The sequence below is a fragment of the Cephus cinctus genome, unplaced genomic scaffold (genome assembly GCF_000341935.2).
Source record: "Cephus cinctus unplaced genomic scaffold, Ccin1 Ccin1_scaffold0160, whole genome shotgun sequence".
Classification (NCBI taxonomy): Eukaryota; Metazoa; Arthropoda; class Insecta; order Hymenoptera; family Cephidae; genus Cephus; species Cephus cinctus.
This window is the reverse complement of record NW_014332886.1, coordinates 2068168-2088811: the sequence shown is the minus strand read 5'-3', so window position 1 is coordinate 2088811 and position 20644 is coordinate 2068168. Positions and strand designations below refer to the sequence as shown.

At 36.9% G+C, this 20644-nt stretch overlaps 1 protein-coding gene across 11 annotated transcripts in view; it reads right to left on the bottom strand.

The window, feature by feature from the left end:
- The window catches only part of LOC107263603 (fasciclin-3), a 187188-nt gene that overhangs the window by 50607 nt on the left and 115937 nt on the right, over positions 1-20644 (bottom strand). The window contains exon 2 of one of the 11 annotated variants that reach the window (XM_025080928.1): positions 8214-8378. The exons of the other annotated variants lie outside the window; for them this stretch is intronic. Coding sequence (XP_024936696.1) covers positions 8214-8259 — 46 coding nt within the window. The 5' untranslated portion in view covers positions 8260-8378. The remainder of the gene's footprint in view (positions 1-8213; positions 8379-20644) is intronic. 11 annotated transcript variants of the gene reach the window in all.

Below are 20644 nucleotides of genomic sequence, written 5' to 3'. Positions count from 1 at the left end.
CCCTTGTACTATAACTGCCCTTGCTGACGTAAATATGGAGCATCATATCGACCTAAAAGATTTTTCTAAAGTACTTTCAAAGTATTCCTATTGGACGAAGCTTCACAAATCTCTCCTATTTGCTACAGTTACGATCAGTGCCTAACCTATACTAAGTGCGTACACGCACTTTATACGCACGTATCCATCACTTAGGAACTATTGCGTGTATTTTACTCGACAACTGATCCATGGGAAAACGACGGTTCCTAAAGGCTGTTGACGTCGCATTGAAACTTGTCATTACCTAATGCTCTGGTACATAGATACGTGTCTGTTGCTATTGACGAAAGGCCAATCAACTCCATGTACCGTACCTATGCGTAGAAGCACATTCGCACAGATCTTCCTGCGAACTCTATAGTAGGTATAGTATCAAAGGATGTAGCCATGGGACACTCCCTACGCGATAATATACTACAAGTACGTCCATATGGACAGAGGATTAATTTTCATAAAAATTCGATAAATCGACAGAGACGTAGGTAAAATTTTAAAGGATGAAATAAATGACGTATTTTTTTAAAAGAATAGAAAAAACTATATACCCACGTTTTCATTTAATTTACACACTGCTTAAAGTATTTTTTGCCATTACGTCACGGTAAATACTGACGCATTAAATATCATCCGTCAATTTATATGTAATAATTTCTTGCAGCGTGAAGACCATTAGGATTTGTTCTACATCAGGCGATACGAGCTGCGGTAATATTTATGTGATTTAATGAAAGTTCATAATGGGTCAGAAAAGAAGAAGATTTGGTTCCATTAAAATTCGTATGACGCAAGCAGGATTGCGAGAGTCGAATGGAGCTTGCACGCCACGACATAAAATTTCAACGTCACTGCCGGGGTACAAATCGCTTCAAAATTTTATGAGCGGTAACGTTTCCGCTTTTAAAAGCTTTTTCTCAAACTTCCCATTAAAGCCCTGTAGATCTCGGCTTGTGGCAATACTGATGTACTTAGCTGCCAAATGGCGTACCACTCTAAGTACGAAATAGGAAAAGGCGTGCAAAAACATCCTGACGTGCTATATATATATGCAGGTTGATCCGTTGGCATTTCAAGATACGAGTGACGTAAATACTTATTCATCCGTAATTCAGAAACTTTGGTTTATCAGACCTTCTGCAGCTATGAAAATGTTTCACGTATCAAACGATAGCAAAGTAACTTTCGTTTCCAAACTTAGTTCTTCCAACGTCATCAGTAAAGTTTTAGTATAACGTATTGCTCCAATCCAAATGTAACTATCAAACCATCATTTCATTCATTTACCAGCATGATATATTATTCCCACCGGAAATTAACATTACCTTTATACACAGATTATATAAAAATTCAGAAAATTCCACACGCTTCTTACCTAAGGAGGAAGCCAGTGGGATTGTAAAACAGTCGCCAATAGCGTAGGACCGTATAAAAGAATCCAAAGTTAAAAGCCTTTTGTTCCTTCTCTCGGCGATATGCAAAAAGCTTTGCTTGTGGAAAGTAGCTACCTATATACCGAGCTAGCTAAGTAGATAGGTGGGTTAGTAGATATCTTCTCAGAAATAGGAAAGAACCCACGTGGAAGATATCCTCTTACGGTCCATAGACAGGAAGGAACGCAGGAGCAATTTCGTGTGGTAATCATCGCCACTTCCATTTTAACAGTGTAGTCACTCTCCCTTTGCGGCCGCCTTCGCTCGCGCGCATTTCGTTTATGCGCCTTCTATTTTTCTCACTGAGAGTACAAAGTGGAAGATGAGAGATAGGACGGTGCTCCAGCGACCACGTAGAAGGGAGCCCCCAACCTCTATCGTCGCTCACCTTAAAGGCGGCAGCCATCACTATATCTTCATCGCGTCACAGTGTCCTGGCCTCCCTGTACCAGTCGACCGCTTTCTTTCTCACTCTCTCTCCCTTTACGGAAGAATCCTTTGACTCATATTTTTGTCCTCATGGTAGCCATCCTCGTCTTCCTGTCTGTCCTCCAGCTTCCACCTCGTTCATCGCCATCTTCGCCAACCTGGTCTTCCATTGCTTTCCCGTTCTACGTACTCTTTACCCTATCCCTCCCTAAGGAAGTGCATGGCAGGAGACACGCCGCTTCAAGTAACTCGATTTGCCGGTGGACTCAGCTACCTTTTATTATAGCCTCAAAGCGATCTCATCGCTGGATCTTTACTCTGTCCTTTATGGGCTAAGTAGGTTTCGTCGAACGTTCTATGAGTCTGCTGCACTCAGACGACTCCTGGCCAAGCCTTCTGCACTGATGGTACCAAGTTTACCCTCCATGTATCTAACGTTGTAATCCATTGCTTTGGTTACTGGCACCAGAACGACACGTAACGATGGGCGACTTTTGGATTTTTAAACGCTTTCCTTTTCCTCGGTATCGATACGGTAGGGCGAGCTGAATTGAAAGGATTTACGAACCTTCTAAGGACGTTTTATGGAGGCACTTTCTTTAGAATCTAATTCGATGGCGCCCATGGGGTATTAATCTTCATTTTTGAGACTAGGATATCGGGTGGGTATACATATGGTTTGATTGCGTGAGGGAGTAACATTTTTTTATGAAATTATATGCTGGCTTTGATTTATTGTTGGGCTAGTATGAAGAAATATGGCTAGTGATTATCACATTGAAACATTGATACGTTCCGAATTAGGAAATAATATGTACTATGGCCTCTGGGATACATTGATTTATTTCAATTAATTTAATAATGATAATTATCAATGCCTAATTGATATATGCAGAGTTCATGTAGATGGATGTATATGACTTCGGATTTATCTAACGTGTACCAGAATATACTGTGATTTATTGGACCAATGTGGATATAGAAATTGCATTGAGAAGTCCCTTTAAATAGGGATATTTAATTGAATTCTATATGCGATTATGATTACACAGCATTAAATTTCGAGCATCGCGCTGTAAATTAAATGGAATAATATCGTTTGTGATAATGGGGGATAATCGAGTAGTACATGTCAGACAGAAGAGAATTGCATTGCGAAACGTATAACATAGAATTCCCATAACTACCAGAATTATTCAGTTATTAATATAATCATATTAAAAATATATCAAACAGCAGTGCATGAGTTGTGTTATAATTAATCCTAACAAGGAATTAAATTCTGAACCTGGTCACGACAGCTAGTTAAATATTTTCCTGTTAGCGAACCGAATGATCGAAAACGTAAAAAAGCTGTAAAGAGGGTATCGATAAAACAAAACAAAAACCACGTAAGATCAGGCTGTGAAGTGACGATTAATGTTAGAGATCGTTAAAATAACGACTTTGAAAGTTTTTACTGTCACGTCGCGGTTGATATTCTTTAACGATTACGTGTACCACCCTTATCTACTTTGAATTAACTTCTTGTGCGTATGCACAGAGCTTTAAATCGTCATCTACAGATACGTGCACTTAAAGATTCGATATAGGCATGATAAGTCGAATGAAAATTGTATTGATATTTTATCGTTATGGACTTGGCAAAATATTAAATTATTTTCAAGGCGTCCGTCTTGGATCGTTCATCATGATACGTAATATAACTTTCTATAATTTTCTACTGCAACTACGTATTTACGCTTGTTCGTATACTTGCTAATGTTGTTTCTATGGAAACGTCGTATAATGAGATAGCGTTCAGATCTTCATGGTGGGAAGTTTCTATGATAGAACTTTACGGCAGGAGTACAGGCAGTGTTGGAGCAGCTAACTTAGCCACAACGTTAGAGCCACGTTCCTTTCCTACGGAAGTGGTATACCCAAGGGAAGAAGGAGCTTCCTATCAATGGCTGTCTAAGGGCACAAATTTATTAGGGCACGCTCGTTGCTCCTGACTCTCGTTTCCTAGTATCCTTTGAACTTTGGTCCCTCTTCTTTCTTTTTTCTTCTCTTCCATTTCTCCTTTGCTTCTTAACTTTCTTTTTTATCTTACCCTTTTTTTCCATCCCTTCCAGCAGGTCGCGTCCGTGGCGCGCTGCGTGTTTCCGTATAAGGTCGATCCTAACGAGAACTTTATTCCGTAGCTTTCACCGGTGCGAACCTAACGGGTATAAATAAAAGATTTAGAAGAGGAAAATCGCTTGCGATTTATCGTTGCGATTATTTATGAAACGAAGAGACGCGTACGCGCTATAAACTGAAAAGAGGGAGGGGGGATTTTTATTTGAGAATTTTTTACGTTTTCCTCTTTTAAGTTTTTTTTTTAACCTAATTCTTTATATTTTTATGGTATAATAATTTGGAATGATTTGTTACCGGGTTCATAATTATGCCCACTTTTATAATTGTGATCCAGTACAATAAATTATAAATCAAGGAATACGAATCGAGCTCATACTAAGTTTCCATTTTAAACTTTGGAAATGGGCCAACTGCAGATACGAAAACTGCTGGTGGACTGACTTTTTCTATTTTCCCTACGAGAAACTATGAACTTCGCTTTAAAATCGTATTGCGCATCTGCCAAACTTGTTATTCTATGAATGGCTAAATATAAGGCTGGATTATAAAGTACTAGGAGTTCATTGTTATAATTATGACAGTTTGCGAGGGAATATTCTGGCGATGCACTTGTGTACACTTGCAGCTTGGAATACGTGATAAACTTGAAGCTAGCTAAGTGCAGTAGTGGTAACGAGGAAAATGAGTATTTGTTACCAACATAGTTGTATTTGAGGCTATCTTAAATTCACTTTGTACAACAGGGAAACGACTTTCCTAAACCTTCACATTGAACATATAATGAATGTTGATATACATATAAAATCTAGTAACAATGATGAAGCACGAGCTAATTTCAAGTTTCAATATAATCGCCATAATGGCGTCAGCATTCTCTGGAGTTTCGATACTTCTACTTGGTAGGTAGAGCTTGATTTCTGACGAGAGCTGATTGACGAAATTCTGATAGATAGCTCAGCCTTGTCAACTCCCTTGGAGTTCAAAGATCCTCGGGAAATGGCACCGTGTGCCATCTGTCAACGTCACTGTCATCGAAGTACACGATATCCTTTATCTAATAGATGGGCTGGAAGCTTTTCTCAATTTTCCACTAACTGTGAACCTTTATTTTCCCAGACTTCACTCCGTTAAAAAATTCACCGTTGGCACAAACTTGTTGTACATGAAAAATCATAATAAATTGACCGAGTCAGCCTGACATTTGAACGAAAGAATTATATCGTCGAAATGAAAAAACGGCAACAGTCCTTTTCAGTTGGATATCGTTAAGCTTTCTTTCTTTTTTTCATTTCAAAAAAGTACATTCTTCAACTACGCTATCTTAATAACAGTACCTGTTGACTGGAAATGATTTTTTATAGGAAAATAAGAGTCACAATTTCGTCACTAAATCCCCCCAGCTTTTGCTTCATATATAAAAGCATTGAATTTCTTTGAAATTCGCCAGACCTTCTTATTTCGTTTTGAACATTTTAAAAGCCGAATTCACACTGATCCTTTCGGAGGATGAGTATTTGAAGATCACCTAATGACGTCATACGATCAATATGGAGACAGGTCACTTAAGTAGCGGACCAGCATATGGCAACTTGATAATAATGATAACATAGACAACAATAAAATTAAATAAAATGAGTACAAACTAATTTTTGTGTTTAAACGCGCGTTCGTTTTGACAGTTAATCCATGCCTATTTATAAAATAATATAAAATATTTAATATTGAAAGTTATCACTCACTTCGAACTAATAGAATATATGTATTCTCATATGAAGACTTAATTAGTGTTTCGCCAAATTCTATGTCTAGAAAGGATATTAAACGCGACCAAAAGGATTTCCCTACTGAATTCATTGACCGCAACGTTGCCGTTCCAGCTGTTCAATGCGATTTACAATGTGGCCACAAATCAATTCTGAAAGATCGCAATACACCTGGAGTTTCCCGAATGCGACATACGCTTCAGTAATGAATTTTAATTACTTCTCTGTAATTACGTCATTATTATTCCCTTGAGCAAGTATAGGATATCACACCGTAAAACTGAAGCGAATATACGGGGGATTTATTAAAATTTATAAATGACTAGTCTCTAATTAGCTGTCTTTCTCAATAATATATATATTATCACATTAGGATATTAAGTGATCATCGCCATTAGATGCACAATTAATTGAACCAATGACAATCAGAGCGAAAAAATCAATTCACATTTATATCTCGAATCAACATTATATCTGCCATTTTAATTTATTCCGTATAAAGTGTAACCGTCTATATAATGAATATTTGAAGAGAATTCAATACCTATCCAATCACCTACCTGCTATTGGGTTACCGTGGCCAATCAGGACTCAGTTCGAACGGGGAACAATTAATCAACTTATTTCTTCGTTAGTGGTCGATGGGCGGACGAGAGAAACGTTAGTATTCCGGCAGTAAACCGAGACTTCGACGGCACGGGAATTCGCCCTAAGTTTTGATTGCTTTCGCAATGAGCTTTGTTAAATGTTAAATAAGATGATACATCATTGTCTTACTGACGAATTGTATTGTATGAGCACTTGGGCTTTGAGCCTTCGGCCTACGATTAAAGTTTCTTACATCGAGCGAAAGGTACAGCTACCCTAAATTTCCACTGATTCGATCTTTCTTTCCTTCGCTTCACTCTGCGAAATGAAACTTCAATTGTAACTGAAGCTACACTGTTTCTCTCGTGCCGCTGGAGATTTTATTTAATTGAGTCTTGATATACAAATTTTCAGATCCTTTTCAAACAACCCTCTGTAATCGACACCAAGGTCCTCCCTGTACGGGCTGTATAGATCCTGTCTATATACCTGATCTTTAATAATTAAGAAGAGCTCGTAATATATCACCCAGATTCAATCTTGTGACTTCGAATAAACATCAGTCAAGTGTGTTTCATTGGTCGCACTAGGGACACGAGGATGACTCTATTGACCGAGAAGGTCTGGACTATTGGATTCTCTCGATAGATGAGTCCTTGGGTCAATATTAGTTTAATATACAAAGGGCAACGTTATAGGATACGTAGGGTTGTATATCGTACTGGGGTTCAAATGGTATAGAGATTCTATGAAAAACTGATCGTTTCCTCTGCTACGTATATAAGATTTCACGAGGTTACATTAACGGGGATAGACGTGCATTCACTGGAATCTAGAGTCCAGGGTGATACCAGTTGCACTGGTCCTTCGTAGTTAAGACAGAAGAAACGAGAACGGTCTCTCTTGGTGAAGTCCATTTGGAATCTTGGGAATTCGATGAGACGGGAAAATTTCACTTATGGAAATCCACAAGCGTAAAAGCTGAGATATTGAAATCGAATGGTCACGTTATAGGAAAATGAAGCTCGTGCTGAGGTAAATCGAATGTAGTAAATTCGTGCAATTTCGTTCCGTAATCTAAGACTCCCGTTATTTCTTTTTTTTTTTTTTGTATTTTTCTTTCTCTTATTCATATCCTATTGCCTCAATGTTATTTCGTCAAAATGGGATATTGGCATATTCCGAGGACGTTCACTTTGCTTTATTTCTTTAGGATATATATATTTGTGTATATATATGCATATACATATATATTCATGATATAGTAATATATATCGCATACACACAATGTGTAGTATAAGAATCGTTATGTGGAAATGCAGTGCCATCCATACTAGATCCGCTATAATGTTGCGCAAAAGCACCTGCTATACATACCGTTGTGCTTTATGTCAAGACTACGTGAATGGACTAGTAATTTTTTCCCTCTTTTTACAGCATCGTAAAGAAAGTAACGATTCGGCCACATGTGTTGCGAATCCGATGGAAAGCCGGCGCCGGTGTTTAGAGTCAAAACTATAATAATTACACGTCGTATATCGTATGGTTAACTGTAAGTTTATTTAAATAATTTCATGATAAAAATTGAAAACGATAGATTACTAGATCTCATGCAGATATATTTATCATTTCGTTGGTAATTAAGCGCGATATTTTTATGTGAAAATTATGAAAAAACTTAAAAAAAAAATTTGTCTACTTCATCACCGAGGATATCTTACTGTAAGTTATCTCGATGCTACCCAAAGTTTTGATCATAAACATATCTATAGATTATTATCTACATGCCTGGCATTGCGATTCTCCCTAACGCGAAGCTGTCATTACGTCAAGAACTTACTTCTTGTAATGTACCTCACGATCCTCGTAAAATATGCACGTGGCATTTTTCCAGCTGTATTCCGTGTGTCTATCTTCTCTGAGAGTTCTCGTACCGAGTGCCGGTAATTGCAGGTTTCACTTTCCACGTTGCCGATGTGTCTGGGGTGAACGGAAGTTTACGTGGCTAACGGAATGAATAATGATGCATGATGGGATTCTCCATAATTTATTTCACTTACTGTATGGCCAAAAGATGTTTTCAACTTTTTGCGAGGAACTGTACTCTCTTACCTGAAACAAAAGATAAATTAATTTTTTTTTTAAGTTGATCAATAGATTATTCTCGCTTCTCTGCGAAAGTTATAGGTTCGATAAAAATGTCATGCGCATCATTGAATATTTCTTCCTCTTAATTTATGAGATAGAAATTGTGTAGAAAAAAAATTTGTTCAACTCTCTTATGATGAGATTATTATTTCTGAATGTCATTAGAAAATTTTAAACGGCGATATATATTGTATACAGATTTATGTCGCCAGACAACAATTACTCTCGTTATCTACCGTTCAATTTCTTTGCCACGTTGTTCTTTAACCAAGTCAACATCAAAGGAACATCGCGCATAAATTCGCAATATCACGTTTTAACGAGCACATAATGGTGCACGGTGGCAACGTGTATAATACGTTTCACCTTTGTGATGCTGATAATCAAAACACGAGGTATGGACAAAAATGCTGCCTTAAATAACCTCCTTTGAATTATTGACGAGCAGGTACCTCCCAGGTCTTTCCTTAACGCTTTAAATTTAATTTGTACCGTAGTAGCATGCAGATTTTTCTCATTTACGTAAATCAGTGGGATATATAGAGTTAAATTGAAATTCCATAATCATGAGGGTTTAAAAAAAAAATTATTAAAAGCTTTACTCTCTTACTGACAAATTTGTCGTATTTTATAATCTTGTATAGCATATGGACGATGTCTATTCTATTTTCATAATTGACAGACAGGAGTTCTCTCAATAATATAGACAGTCCAGATTCTCAATGCTATTGGGATTCGGTTACTTCCGAAATATGGCAGATACCTATGGCATTCGCTGTTTGCATCCAATCTGAAGAGCGTTTCGCTTTGCTTCTTGATTTATGAAGGTATTACGGTGAGAATCCTCTAGCTGAACATCTCCGTCAGGTATAAGCGTCGTTCACAATCTCACTAGCCGAGTGCAAGAACGTCAGTTTCCATGAAATAATAAGTCGGTCCTGAGAGTCGAGAAAATGAGATTGTTTAATATAATTGTAGAAATTATTACCGACCGGATAATAAATTCCTAGGAATTTCAATCAGCTGGTACGGGGATGCTGCGAAGTATTATTTTCTTATGTAAAAAATATTACATCGTAATTACATCTACAGCTTTTAAATGTTCATCCACGTTGAAAAAATTGAATGATTTAAAAATTTCGATACTCCAAAATATTGATGTTATGAAATCTTACGCGATCAAAATAATTGTATTACTAAAATGGTATTCGGGATTGCATTATGGTCTTGTAAAAAATAAAGAATTTTATAGTAAAACTGTAAGAAAGCCTGTGCCCGTCGAGATGGAATAAAGTTTGATCCTTTTTTTCTAGTATACTGGTTCGTAAAATTCTGTGCATTATCCTTTACTCCAGTCCCATGGGATTCGTGAGGTTACTGTTGCCTTCTCGAAGGAGCTTACGCACAACACGTAAATACTTTTACCTCGACAATCGCCGCAAAGATTTAAAGATTTAAAGCCTTGCACTTCGTTGAAACAATGTGTACACTCTCTATAGAGTGGTTCAGAGAGAAGAAGTTTTGAGGGAAAATTATATTTGAAAAAAATGGTAAAAGCATTTTTCCTCGTTTGGAATTGTATTTTTAGAAGCTGTAAAATATATTCGTCGTTAGGGGAATTTTGAAAAATGAATCGTGTCGAGGAAAATAACGACAAAAGCTATTATAGGATTAAAGTTAATTTGAAAGGATGGATCTATAGATCTTCGGGTTCACTGCTGCTGTATCTTCCCTAGTGAGAAAAAGTATGACAAAGAGAAAATTTAGCGGAGGCATCTAAGGGAGATTCTTGATCCGTGGCTTTTAGCTTCCCGGAAATCACTTTTCTCAGTCCTTTCTTCAGGCTCTTTATTCGATACAATGATAGGGAACGCTGGAACGCCTGCTTCAAATATATTTTATTCCGTATTCCGTAATTCCAATGCCATCTTAAAGTCATGCATATTATTTCGAGTGCCACCGCGTATAATGCGATCTCATGAATTTTTTTTTTTATTATATTGGATTATAGATATATCAAAAGTCATTTTCGACCTAAAAGTGTGCAAAGTTACCCAAAACATCACAATTTAGCTCGCCCGTTTCATTACAAAATGCAAACTTAATCTCAGTTGGTAAAACAGTCTTAAATAACCCTAATAGAAAAATATTGAATAACACGTAAAATAAGAAAAAAAAAAACGAAATTTGTAAACACAACAAACAGCTCGATGACAGACTACGATAAACAAAGCTATAAAAATGATATCCAAATTTCATTCTGTAAGCATAATTTAAAACAAAATGCTGCAAAGTCCAAGCAAGTACTCATTAAACTAAGCAAACGCAAATGGGATTCCTAGAAGAGCTAAAGGGATCGCGGCTAAAAGAAGAAAAAAGAGGATGTTAAAACGCGAATGTCGTTGGTCGTTAGCGTAGTGCACAAGTGTTAACGTCGCGTGGGAATATATGCGCGAGGTCACAAGAAAATCGCTTTTGTGCTCTTTGGCGTGATTTACTTGTCAGATACGCCACATCGTACCGATGCTATTGTTTGCGTCAGTATAGTTATAGAATTTACCTTTAACACCATTGAGCATACTGTATTTCCATTCGACGCCGTGGCGCCCCTGTCGCATAGGACAGGGCAGATTATAGTTCAGGTTAGCTATAGCTAGCCGTGAAAGTAAAGCGAAGGAAATATTTCATGGAAAAAGTTTCACACGGTACATCGTACTCGAGGAGTCCAAGCTTCTCGACGGTGCTTAAGTCAAACTTAAACTTTAACCTAACCTAACTACAAGGAACATCCAAGCCCTCGCCCGATGGTCATATAACTTTACTGACACCCCTGTATCTCCCTGCCAGCAATGTTAGAGTAGCTAATACTTTCTTTCACTTCGTTCCTTCCATCCTCTTTTTTTTCTCCCTTTTTTATCTCTTCTCCTTTCGCTACCCTGCCAGCTTCTTTCATTCATTTGCTCCCGAACAAGTTCGGGCGGGATCGTTAATTTCAGAATATCTAATGACAAAAGTGAAAAATGACAAAACTTCCTTTCTTCTTAACCAGCTACCGGCTAATTATGTAACTGTGTGTTTCTACCTTGATCAGCTAGTACTTACACGTGTACATACAATATTTCCAATTGATTAATCGATGTAAAAGGTTTATCAAGGGATTTAATTGTTCGGTCAATTCTTTTTCTTTTTAATTTAATACCACACGTGTGTCGAACTAATGGGCTTTTTAATAGGACCGAATACATATTACCATTCAAAATTCAAAATATAGAATGTACAGAATGTGGAATTTCCGTTCCATTAAGTAACGTGAATATGTGTACAGATTGCGGAATGTTTTCTCGTTCGTTTTCGCGAGCTAATATATTCACTATGAAAAATGAAATTTATTGTCTGCGTAGTCGAAACATATTTATATGTGGAAAAACTTTGGTTATTTTTATTCTTGAAAGTGATGGGAAAAAAGTATACTCATATCTCGAGCGTCTGTTCGTAATTGGAATATAGAACCTTAGTTAAAGGAATACTATTGGCAGTTACTCCTTGCGCAATATTTAGCACGACGCAAACATGAGTCTTATTAATTTACTGCTCAATTCCGGGAAATATTACAAAAACAGCTGCTCAAATTTGTTACACTTATCCGACTCAATCAATATTCAATAAATTAATATCGATTCACCTTTCGCGTAATTTCGAGTTCCGTAAACACGTATACGTGCCGTATAAATTATTAGACCTATGGAACAGAGTACAATGCCATTTTTTCTGACAGATTTGTCTATGATTGTTCCATAAATTGTAAAACAAAATATGCATAACGGATGATCGATTTTATTCAAATATTTTCCAACACGATTTTTGAATGGCATATACGTGTACGAATATTGATATATTCGAATTCTCAATCGTATTATAAAGCGTTAAATATTTATATTACAGTTTTTCCCCACACGATGTCTATCGGATATAAAATTGTTTCCAAGTTCATTAGACCCGACATCGCCCACCTATAATTAGAGTAAAGTGGTTAACTCCGTCCAAGTATAAAAGTCAAGTGAAACAAGATAACTCCATGTAGGTTAATATCGGGAGTGCTTGTTTTTCCAGCGTTATCACGATTATCTTTATGCAGTAGAGAAGCACACTGGGCATTAAGACAAGCGAGATTGCCTTAGCTTGCTATAATAAGCAAGTACATTTTATTGGTGCATTTAAGAGGCAGACTCTTGTAAAATAGAGGAGACCCAGGTGGAGTTGCCTCAGGGAAACGAGCAATGAATTCTTACGGGAAAATTGCTTCGGTTGGTACGAAAATATCTACCGCAGTGTGAAAGAGCGAATCTTTTCATTTTCCGGTACGATTCTAAGTAGACACAGCTGTGTACGTATTTTCCATTTTATTTCCGATTCCACAGACTTCGCTAATGTCAGAAAAAGTATATTGCTGATATTCCTACTAGACTTGTGCTACAATGGCCTTTGTATACTCTTCCCGCATCATATAAGGCCTTAGAGAAATTCTGGAAACCGCAATTAAGGAAACGTCTCATAAGGATTTTAATGATGAGACTAATGACGTAATGATAAAAGGCTTATTTTCGTAAAGGCTTTGCCATTTTGGTTGGATACTATCGAGTAAACATCCTATTCGTGGTTTTCAAAGTTCCGGCAGACTGCCGCTACCATTGGTACTGCCGTTGTGACGTCTGGAAGAGCTTTTAGCTTAATCACGTTAGACTAACGGGAGCCTGAATCCAAAGCACGCAAAAGCAGCAGAAGCAGCATTCGTAGGCCAAACCGCGGTGGTAATTATGAAGAATACCAATAATAAAGGGAAAGGTGTGTTGAGAAACTTTCGATACTTTTTCTAGTGGCTTCAGTGGTCAAGCTCTTAAATATTCTTGGAGATTGCCTCTCGCAGAAGATTGCGAAGCGTTAGCAGCTGATGAAAGATCAGAAGTTTTCTCGATGAGTCAGTGCTGTTACCTCGGATCGGACTCCGGCATCGAAGTGACGATCCAAAGAAGAATTACGATTTATTCTTATTTGAATACCAACTGGTAGGAAATTAAGTTTTATGAAAAGAATCGTAATTACGGCAAATATTTTCAGTCCATTATAATGCAAATTATTATTGATATTGAAATGGCCTTGATTGAAAATGTGAAAACTACGAATCATCCAAAATCATATCGAAATATCAATAAGCTAGACTGTCTTAATAGACAAGTTAAGTTAAGTTAGTGTAGATCAAGAGGAATTGTCAGATTCATATTATTTTAAGAAAAAATGACGTGGTTGACTTTTATCATTGTAAAATTGGAATCGTATATGATGTTAGAGTACAGTTCAATTCTTCTATAGATGGAGGCTTCCGAAGCTGTGAGGATCTCAAATGGAATTAAACTGCAGTATTTGGAAGTGAAGTCGTGACTGGCTTATTGAAAATGGTGAGCAAAACGTAGAAGCGCGTCGGAGCGATTTGCCAGCGTTCCAGGACTTGCAGTGATCGTCAATTTCCATATAGGACTCGAATAGAAACGCTACGTGAATCGACAGTACCAAACCTCCGTTCCGTCAATACCACGATCTTCCTATTGACGTAAAATCATGAAAATGCAGATTTCCCGCTATCCAATCTGTCAGATTGACGCGCGCGACTGCATGAACGTAATTTAAAAGCTAACTGATACGAAGCCAAGGAATCTTTAAAGAATTCGGTCACTTTCCATACTGATCGAAAAGTGTAATGAAGAAATCGAAAAAAAAAAGAATTAGTAATGTGACACATAAGCGGAACAAGGATAACTCTATCTCTATGACACTGCACCAATCACCTAATAAACTGCTCCCTTGAACTACGTTAGATGGATACATGATATGAATTACTCAGCAAAGTTTCGTAAGAGGCACCTGCTGATTTCCCGCCAAGATCCACCATCATCAATCATATCAACGTGCCTCCTGTATCCTTCTCTTATCACCGTGGCACTCCCCTCTTGAACCTCTTACTTACCAGATTACACTCCTAGACGAAAGCTGAGCATAACCAATAGAGAAAAGTGAAACGTCTTATTTGAAACAATATGACGTCATAATCGCGATCAAATTAGACACAAGTTATTATCACCCGAAGCGCAGCCCTATCTTGATAAGTCAGGAATTTTCGCGACTGACCCCTCGTCGTTCAATCACGGGAGAAAAGTTTGGAATTCCAATCGGGAAAAGAATTACGCTTTCCCGATGAGATATCAATAGCTGCTCGCGGAACGTTCAGGAGAGACTACGGTGAGACGTCGGAATTCCGAAGCTCAGCCGCCCGCATAATCAAGTTATCTTGGCGACGCATCTCGCATTAATCACAACTATCAATGACAGGGAATCCTCTTCCTACTCTTTTGCTACGATCCGTTCTGTTTTCAGTTCCGTTTCGTTCTTCCTCCGTTCCGTTATACATTCATTCCCCTGTCTCTTTCGTTCGCAGCATCTTCTCCTCTCAACCTACTATCTTTGGGATTAATGACTGCGCGAGAGTTTCCGTTGGAACTGTGCTTCCTGTTTCTACTGAAAGACCACTTTCCTGTCTCGCGGTCGATCTTACGGCACGTGGTTTCCTTTACCTCCTCTGGAGACTATTGTGGATTGGAGCCTAATGATACCAGTGTGTCTGATTGCGTGCAACGTCTATCGACAAATTAAAAGAAAAGGTGTCCGCATAATTTGAGGTCGAATGACTTCCGTTACTTGGGGAAGGCGTTTGGAGAAACTTTTTTTCAAGTAGAAATCAAAAGAGCATTATAAGCACCGTGATAATACCAGAGGATTATGTGATTCGTTAGGATTCGATTCAACTGAACCGATATTTTTCACTGAGTCAGCGGAAACAGATTTTTATTTGACGCTAATACCACCAGTAACCACTGAGATAATTTAACTGTGCCAAATGCCAGGTGGAAAGGCGGCAAAGCCAGGAAAAGCGAAACGTGCAGAAAATTCTTTTTCCTTTACGTACATCCTCTCTTATGCTTTAACGAAAAGTTATGGTCTTTTACTAATGATAATTATTCGATTCGCTACAGTCTGTTTTTTTACACGGAATTTTATCGCGGCCGTGGCTCAAATCGTTATTCGTTACTAGGTTCGCCGCATTCGTGTCGATGTATGCATGCAAAATACACGATCACGTGCACGGCTAGTTTCAACCGTTTTGGCGGAACGCGCAATTTCATCGAAATAAGCATCGTAAGCCCCATTCATACGAGTTGGCTCGAGTCTGAATCTCGACTGTTCGAGTTCTCGTCAGCCATAACAGCTTTGTTTCCCTTTTGACGAAGTTTCAATGGTAACTTGAAACTTTAGTAAATGACTAACTGACCCACTTGGACCCAACGATAATACTCATTCGCTGACCATGTAATCCTTTTCATTTCGCAACTATAGCGAGTCAAACATTGCCGTTTTGTAGAGTATACGTAATACACATTAATGGCCGTCCTACTGTGATTACCTTATATTACAATCGTGCCCGTTATTGTCAGCCATGGCTCTGTTGAGGTAATAAACCCATAGCTGCTGAACTGTCTATAACAATGCGTTTGTCTATTCATGGCTTCTTAAGCCACTGCATCTTGCTTAGATAAGATGACCGCTGCGAATAACGACCGTAGCTTGATAACGGCTGGGTTATCATCTTGGCGAATATACAGGTTGTTTAGCCTCAGTTCGTCGATCTTTAGGATTCGCACGGAACAATTAAGATTATCTATAAAAATATATCTATGATAACAAACCAAACAGCGTCGATGCTACTGTAGTGATAACGTACGGGAATTGGCAATTGGCAAGTATCCGAAAAGTCGCCCAAAAGATCCAATGGAGTTTTAGAATTTTATCTCAGTAAGGAATGGACATACGAGCAAGTTTCTACTTCAGTATCTTATTCGACGTGAAATATAGTGAAAGAATATGTCTATACGTCATGGCACTATGTATTCGTGCATGGATGGGAATTGATAAAAAAAATTCAAAGAATAACGAAAGAATATACAATCTTCTTTTATTTGCTCGTCGTAACGAACCGTCCAAAAATCGACCTTTCCATGCCAATTCAAATCACGTCTCCTCGTGATGATTCTACGACGGAACGATCTTCGAAAGTCCTAAACTAATCTACAAGGTTTTTTCAACCCCACGGGACGATCCATTTCGTAGGAATTTTTGCCACGACAGCATTATTCTCATACCCATATCAAGTTATTCTTTATTCAATAACAAGCACTATTCCCTTTACTTTCAGTACGATATACATATATTTACGAATAGAATATTTTGTACAAAAAAAATTAATGGATTTTTGAAGATACTTTTGATATTATCACATAACAATTTTTATCGATAAATGCTTTTAAAAGGGATATATTCGTAAACAATATTATTCACGGTTTAAACAACAATAATACTGTAATTGTTTATATTATTCCGATACAATGCTTACCATGCATATAGAGATATAAAGATATATGAAAAGCATTGTATCTGATTTCTAGATACAATGCTTATCATATGCATATACGTTATATATCTACAAGTAGATAATACAACCTGATACGAATGTCATAATAATGCTAGAACGATATAGCGTAACTCCGTCTCATCACGCTGCTTGGTAGTCGTTCCCTTATTGCTGATTTGATATATAGCCATTTAACACGTAACGGAGAATGAATGGTCATGGGGAAGGGGGAATATAGGACTAACTCTTGAATACGTTCTAAAGGGGTGCAGATCGATAATTACACGTTTAACGCGCACGATTCGAATAATTCAGGGGAAAGCCATTAATTCCGAACCACCATATCGAATAAATAAATAAAAGAGCAATATACTGAATCCATGTAGTGTATTAACCATATAATAGTAACAACATATTTTAATCTCCATCCATATAAATTAATGCGTTGCGTAATATTTGATAGGCAAATTGGTTCGATTTTTAAATCGGTGCAATATTACATACAGGTACTATATGAATACAACGAATAAGTTTTAATTTATATTGAATATTGGGATTCCTAAAAAAAATTTTATATTATATGTACGATTCGCTGATACGCAATACGATACCATTGGCTTTTACTTCATACGTGTATATGTACTATATGTAAATCGATTTGCACAAATTTGTGGAGATTAATCTGTACCTTTGATGTTGTCCAGTAACACAATATTTTTTTTCTATATGATAAAATTTATGTACACGTGCACGTAGATAGAAAACATCCATTTACTAAGTATAATGAGTATTGAGAAATGGTGGTAAGTGGTAAGTTGATCAAAATCATATATAAAATTCACTTATACGAGGCACCCACATTTTATTTGATTTGTGACGTAAGTCAATACTGTATCTTTGATCAAAATCATATATAAAATTCACTTATACGAGGCACCCACATTTTATTTGATTTGTGACGTAAGTCAATACTGTATCTTTGATCAAAATCATATATAAAATTCACTTATACGAGGCACCCACATTTTATTTGATTTGTGACGTAAGTCAATACTGTATCTTTGATCAAAATCATATATAAAATTCACTTATACGAGGCACCCACATTTTATTTGATTTGTGACGTGAGTTCAAACCACAAATTCATTTGGGCAAATTGCTTTGTAAATACGATCCAGCAAATTTTATGTATCACGCTCTACATCATAGCCATCAAATTGGTATATGTATATTCAGTGAGTCGGTTCACAACGTACGCGAAATACTATAATCGCGAATTCAGTACAACTGTATAGTATCAATGTACAAATTAGAGTATTTACGATGAGGACAATTACTACTTTATATTATAATGTTTACACGGGTGTGTTAAAAGATAAATTGGTGCTATGAGTTTTATATAAATTTGGAAATGTTAAAAAAACTAACCTATGTGGCATATCAGTGTTTTCTAATTAGACAGAATTATCATCAAATATCGTAATACACTTTTATGACTACCTTTATACATACTACCCGCTGTATTATTTTTCTTCGATATAGAATATAGCAGAACTGACTTTTAATGTGTGTATCCTCTCAAGAACTTTCTGGTTAATCGACTGTGCCGCTGGAGAGCCATAAAGGTCGTGATTAATTTTCAAATAAAAAAATGTGTTAATGTACTATATCTACTAGTGATTTGACGTATCAGGAATGTTGCCGCGCTTGATTAAATAAGGTCTCGAGTTCGAAACTTATTCTCTTTAAAAAAAAAAAAAAAAAAAAAAAAAAAAAAAAAAAAAAAAAAAAAAAAAAAAATGAACGTGATAGAAAATAAGAGTCGGTATCGATTGGATTCAATACAAGGTATGTGTAATCGATGGAAAAAGAAAAGAGAAAGGAAATACCGGTAACAACGTAGAAACGACTAAATGCTTCTGCGATAGCCAATAGGCGCCGCAAATTAAAAAAAAAAAAAAAAAAAAAAAATGAACGTGATAGAAAATAAGAGTCGGTATCGATTGGATTCAATACAAGGTATGTGTAATCGATGGAAAAAGAAAAGAGAAAGGAAATACCGGTAACAACGTAGAAACGACTAAATGCTTCTGCGATAGCCAATAGGCGCCGCCATAATACTCAAGTAAAAAAGGAGATACTAAATTGGCTAGAACGAGATTGCACAGAGCGATACTGCTTTGATTAAAAAAGCAATCCGATCGTAATAACTAAGCTTGACATTTTTATAACGGGTGGTATCTCGGGATGCGGTATACAGAAAGAAAGGAGGTAAAGAGAGAATAAAAGTGATCTATTGAGGAGATTTTGTTAAGAAAATTTTGAGGGATGGGTCGGTTTATTACACATTTTTAAAAATTAAACGCCAAATTTTAAGAATTAATCATTATCTCATTAACGGTAACTCATTACGTGTCACAAGATGACATGTTGAATATAGGTAAATATAGCGAGGGTTGAAATGTCTATATAAATGCTACCCTACATCAAGCAACGTTGCTGAGTGATATCAATTGTAAATGACGATACTTTAATTTTCTCTACACTTCACCTACGCATTACCTTTGCTCTTTGACTTTAGCCGCTATGCCGCCGCCATTCACTCTCTCATCCTCTTTCACTCAATAATCCTCTCTATCTTTCTTACCCTCGAACCCTGCCTATCTCCATCTCTGTCACGTGTTGGCGTGCCCGAAAATTTGGGGAAAAATAGCTTTACTCCAGAAGTATGTACACCTATATAGTATACGTTATATCTATGTATATATTATCTCACGGGATACGTTCCTCTGTATCGCGAAAAATATTTCCAAATTGTCTTCCTAAAGGACCGACGTAACATTCGGAATGGATTTCACTCCCCGTTTTAGGAAAATTCAAACATCTAAATAATTGGAAGCCGTATTAGAAACTTTCTCAACTATACTCATTAAAACTACTATGTATATGATATTATACAGTTGTATTAAATAATGTACCAAGATTCTCGTATACATAACAATTATACTGTATTTGAATTATGCTTGCTTGGCGTTTCCCTATATTCAGAGTCAGCAATTATTTTCACTGAACTCTACAGGTGCAACATGGTGTAAACAAAGAATGAGACAAAGGGACATCATTATCGCTGATAGGGTGTGTATAGGTATAAAGATAGATATGGGTGTATATAGATATATACATAGGTGTGTGTATATATATATATATTCGATGAAATAAATTTATTGATTAAATAGTCAAGCCTCGAAAATATATTATAAAGTATATTATATTTATATTTTAGGATGAGTTCATAGATATCGATAAAATCAAAATACCCGTTATCCAATACCATTCTTTTGTCCTGACTGCTATTAGAGATCCATGAAAAACTTCTTTCCTCGGGCACACCCTGTTTTATAATTGGACCACTTAATTAAGCAATTTAACAAGAAGGGTCCGGCTCTCGACGAGAAACACGTAGCCCGATCACCGTGGAACTTCTACGAGCCGAGCACAGTTTGGTTTGCTATTTCTCAGCTCTTTAAATATCCGGTGTCTTTCTATCCCGCTTTCACTTGGTTCACGTCTGGCGATTAACTGACGAGGTAAATATAATTCCTGCATCC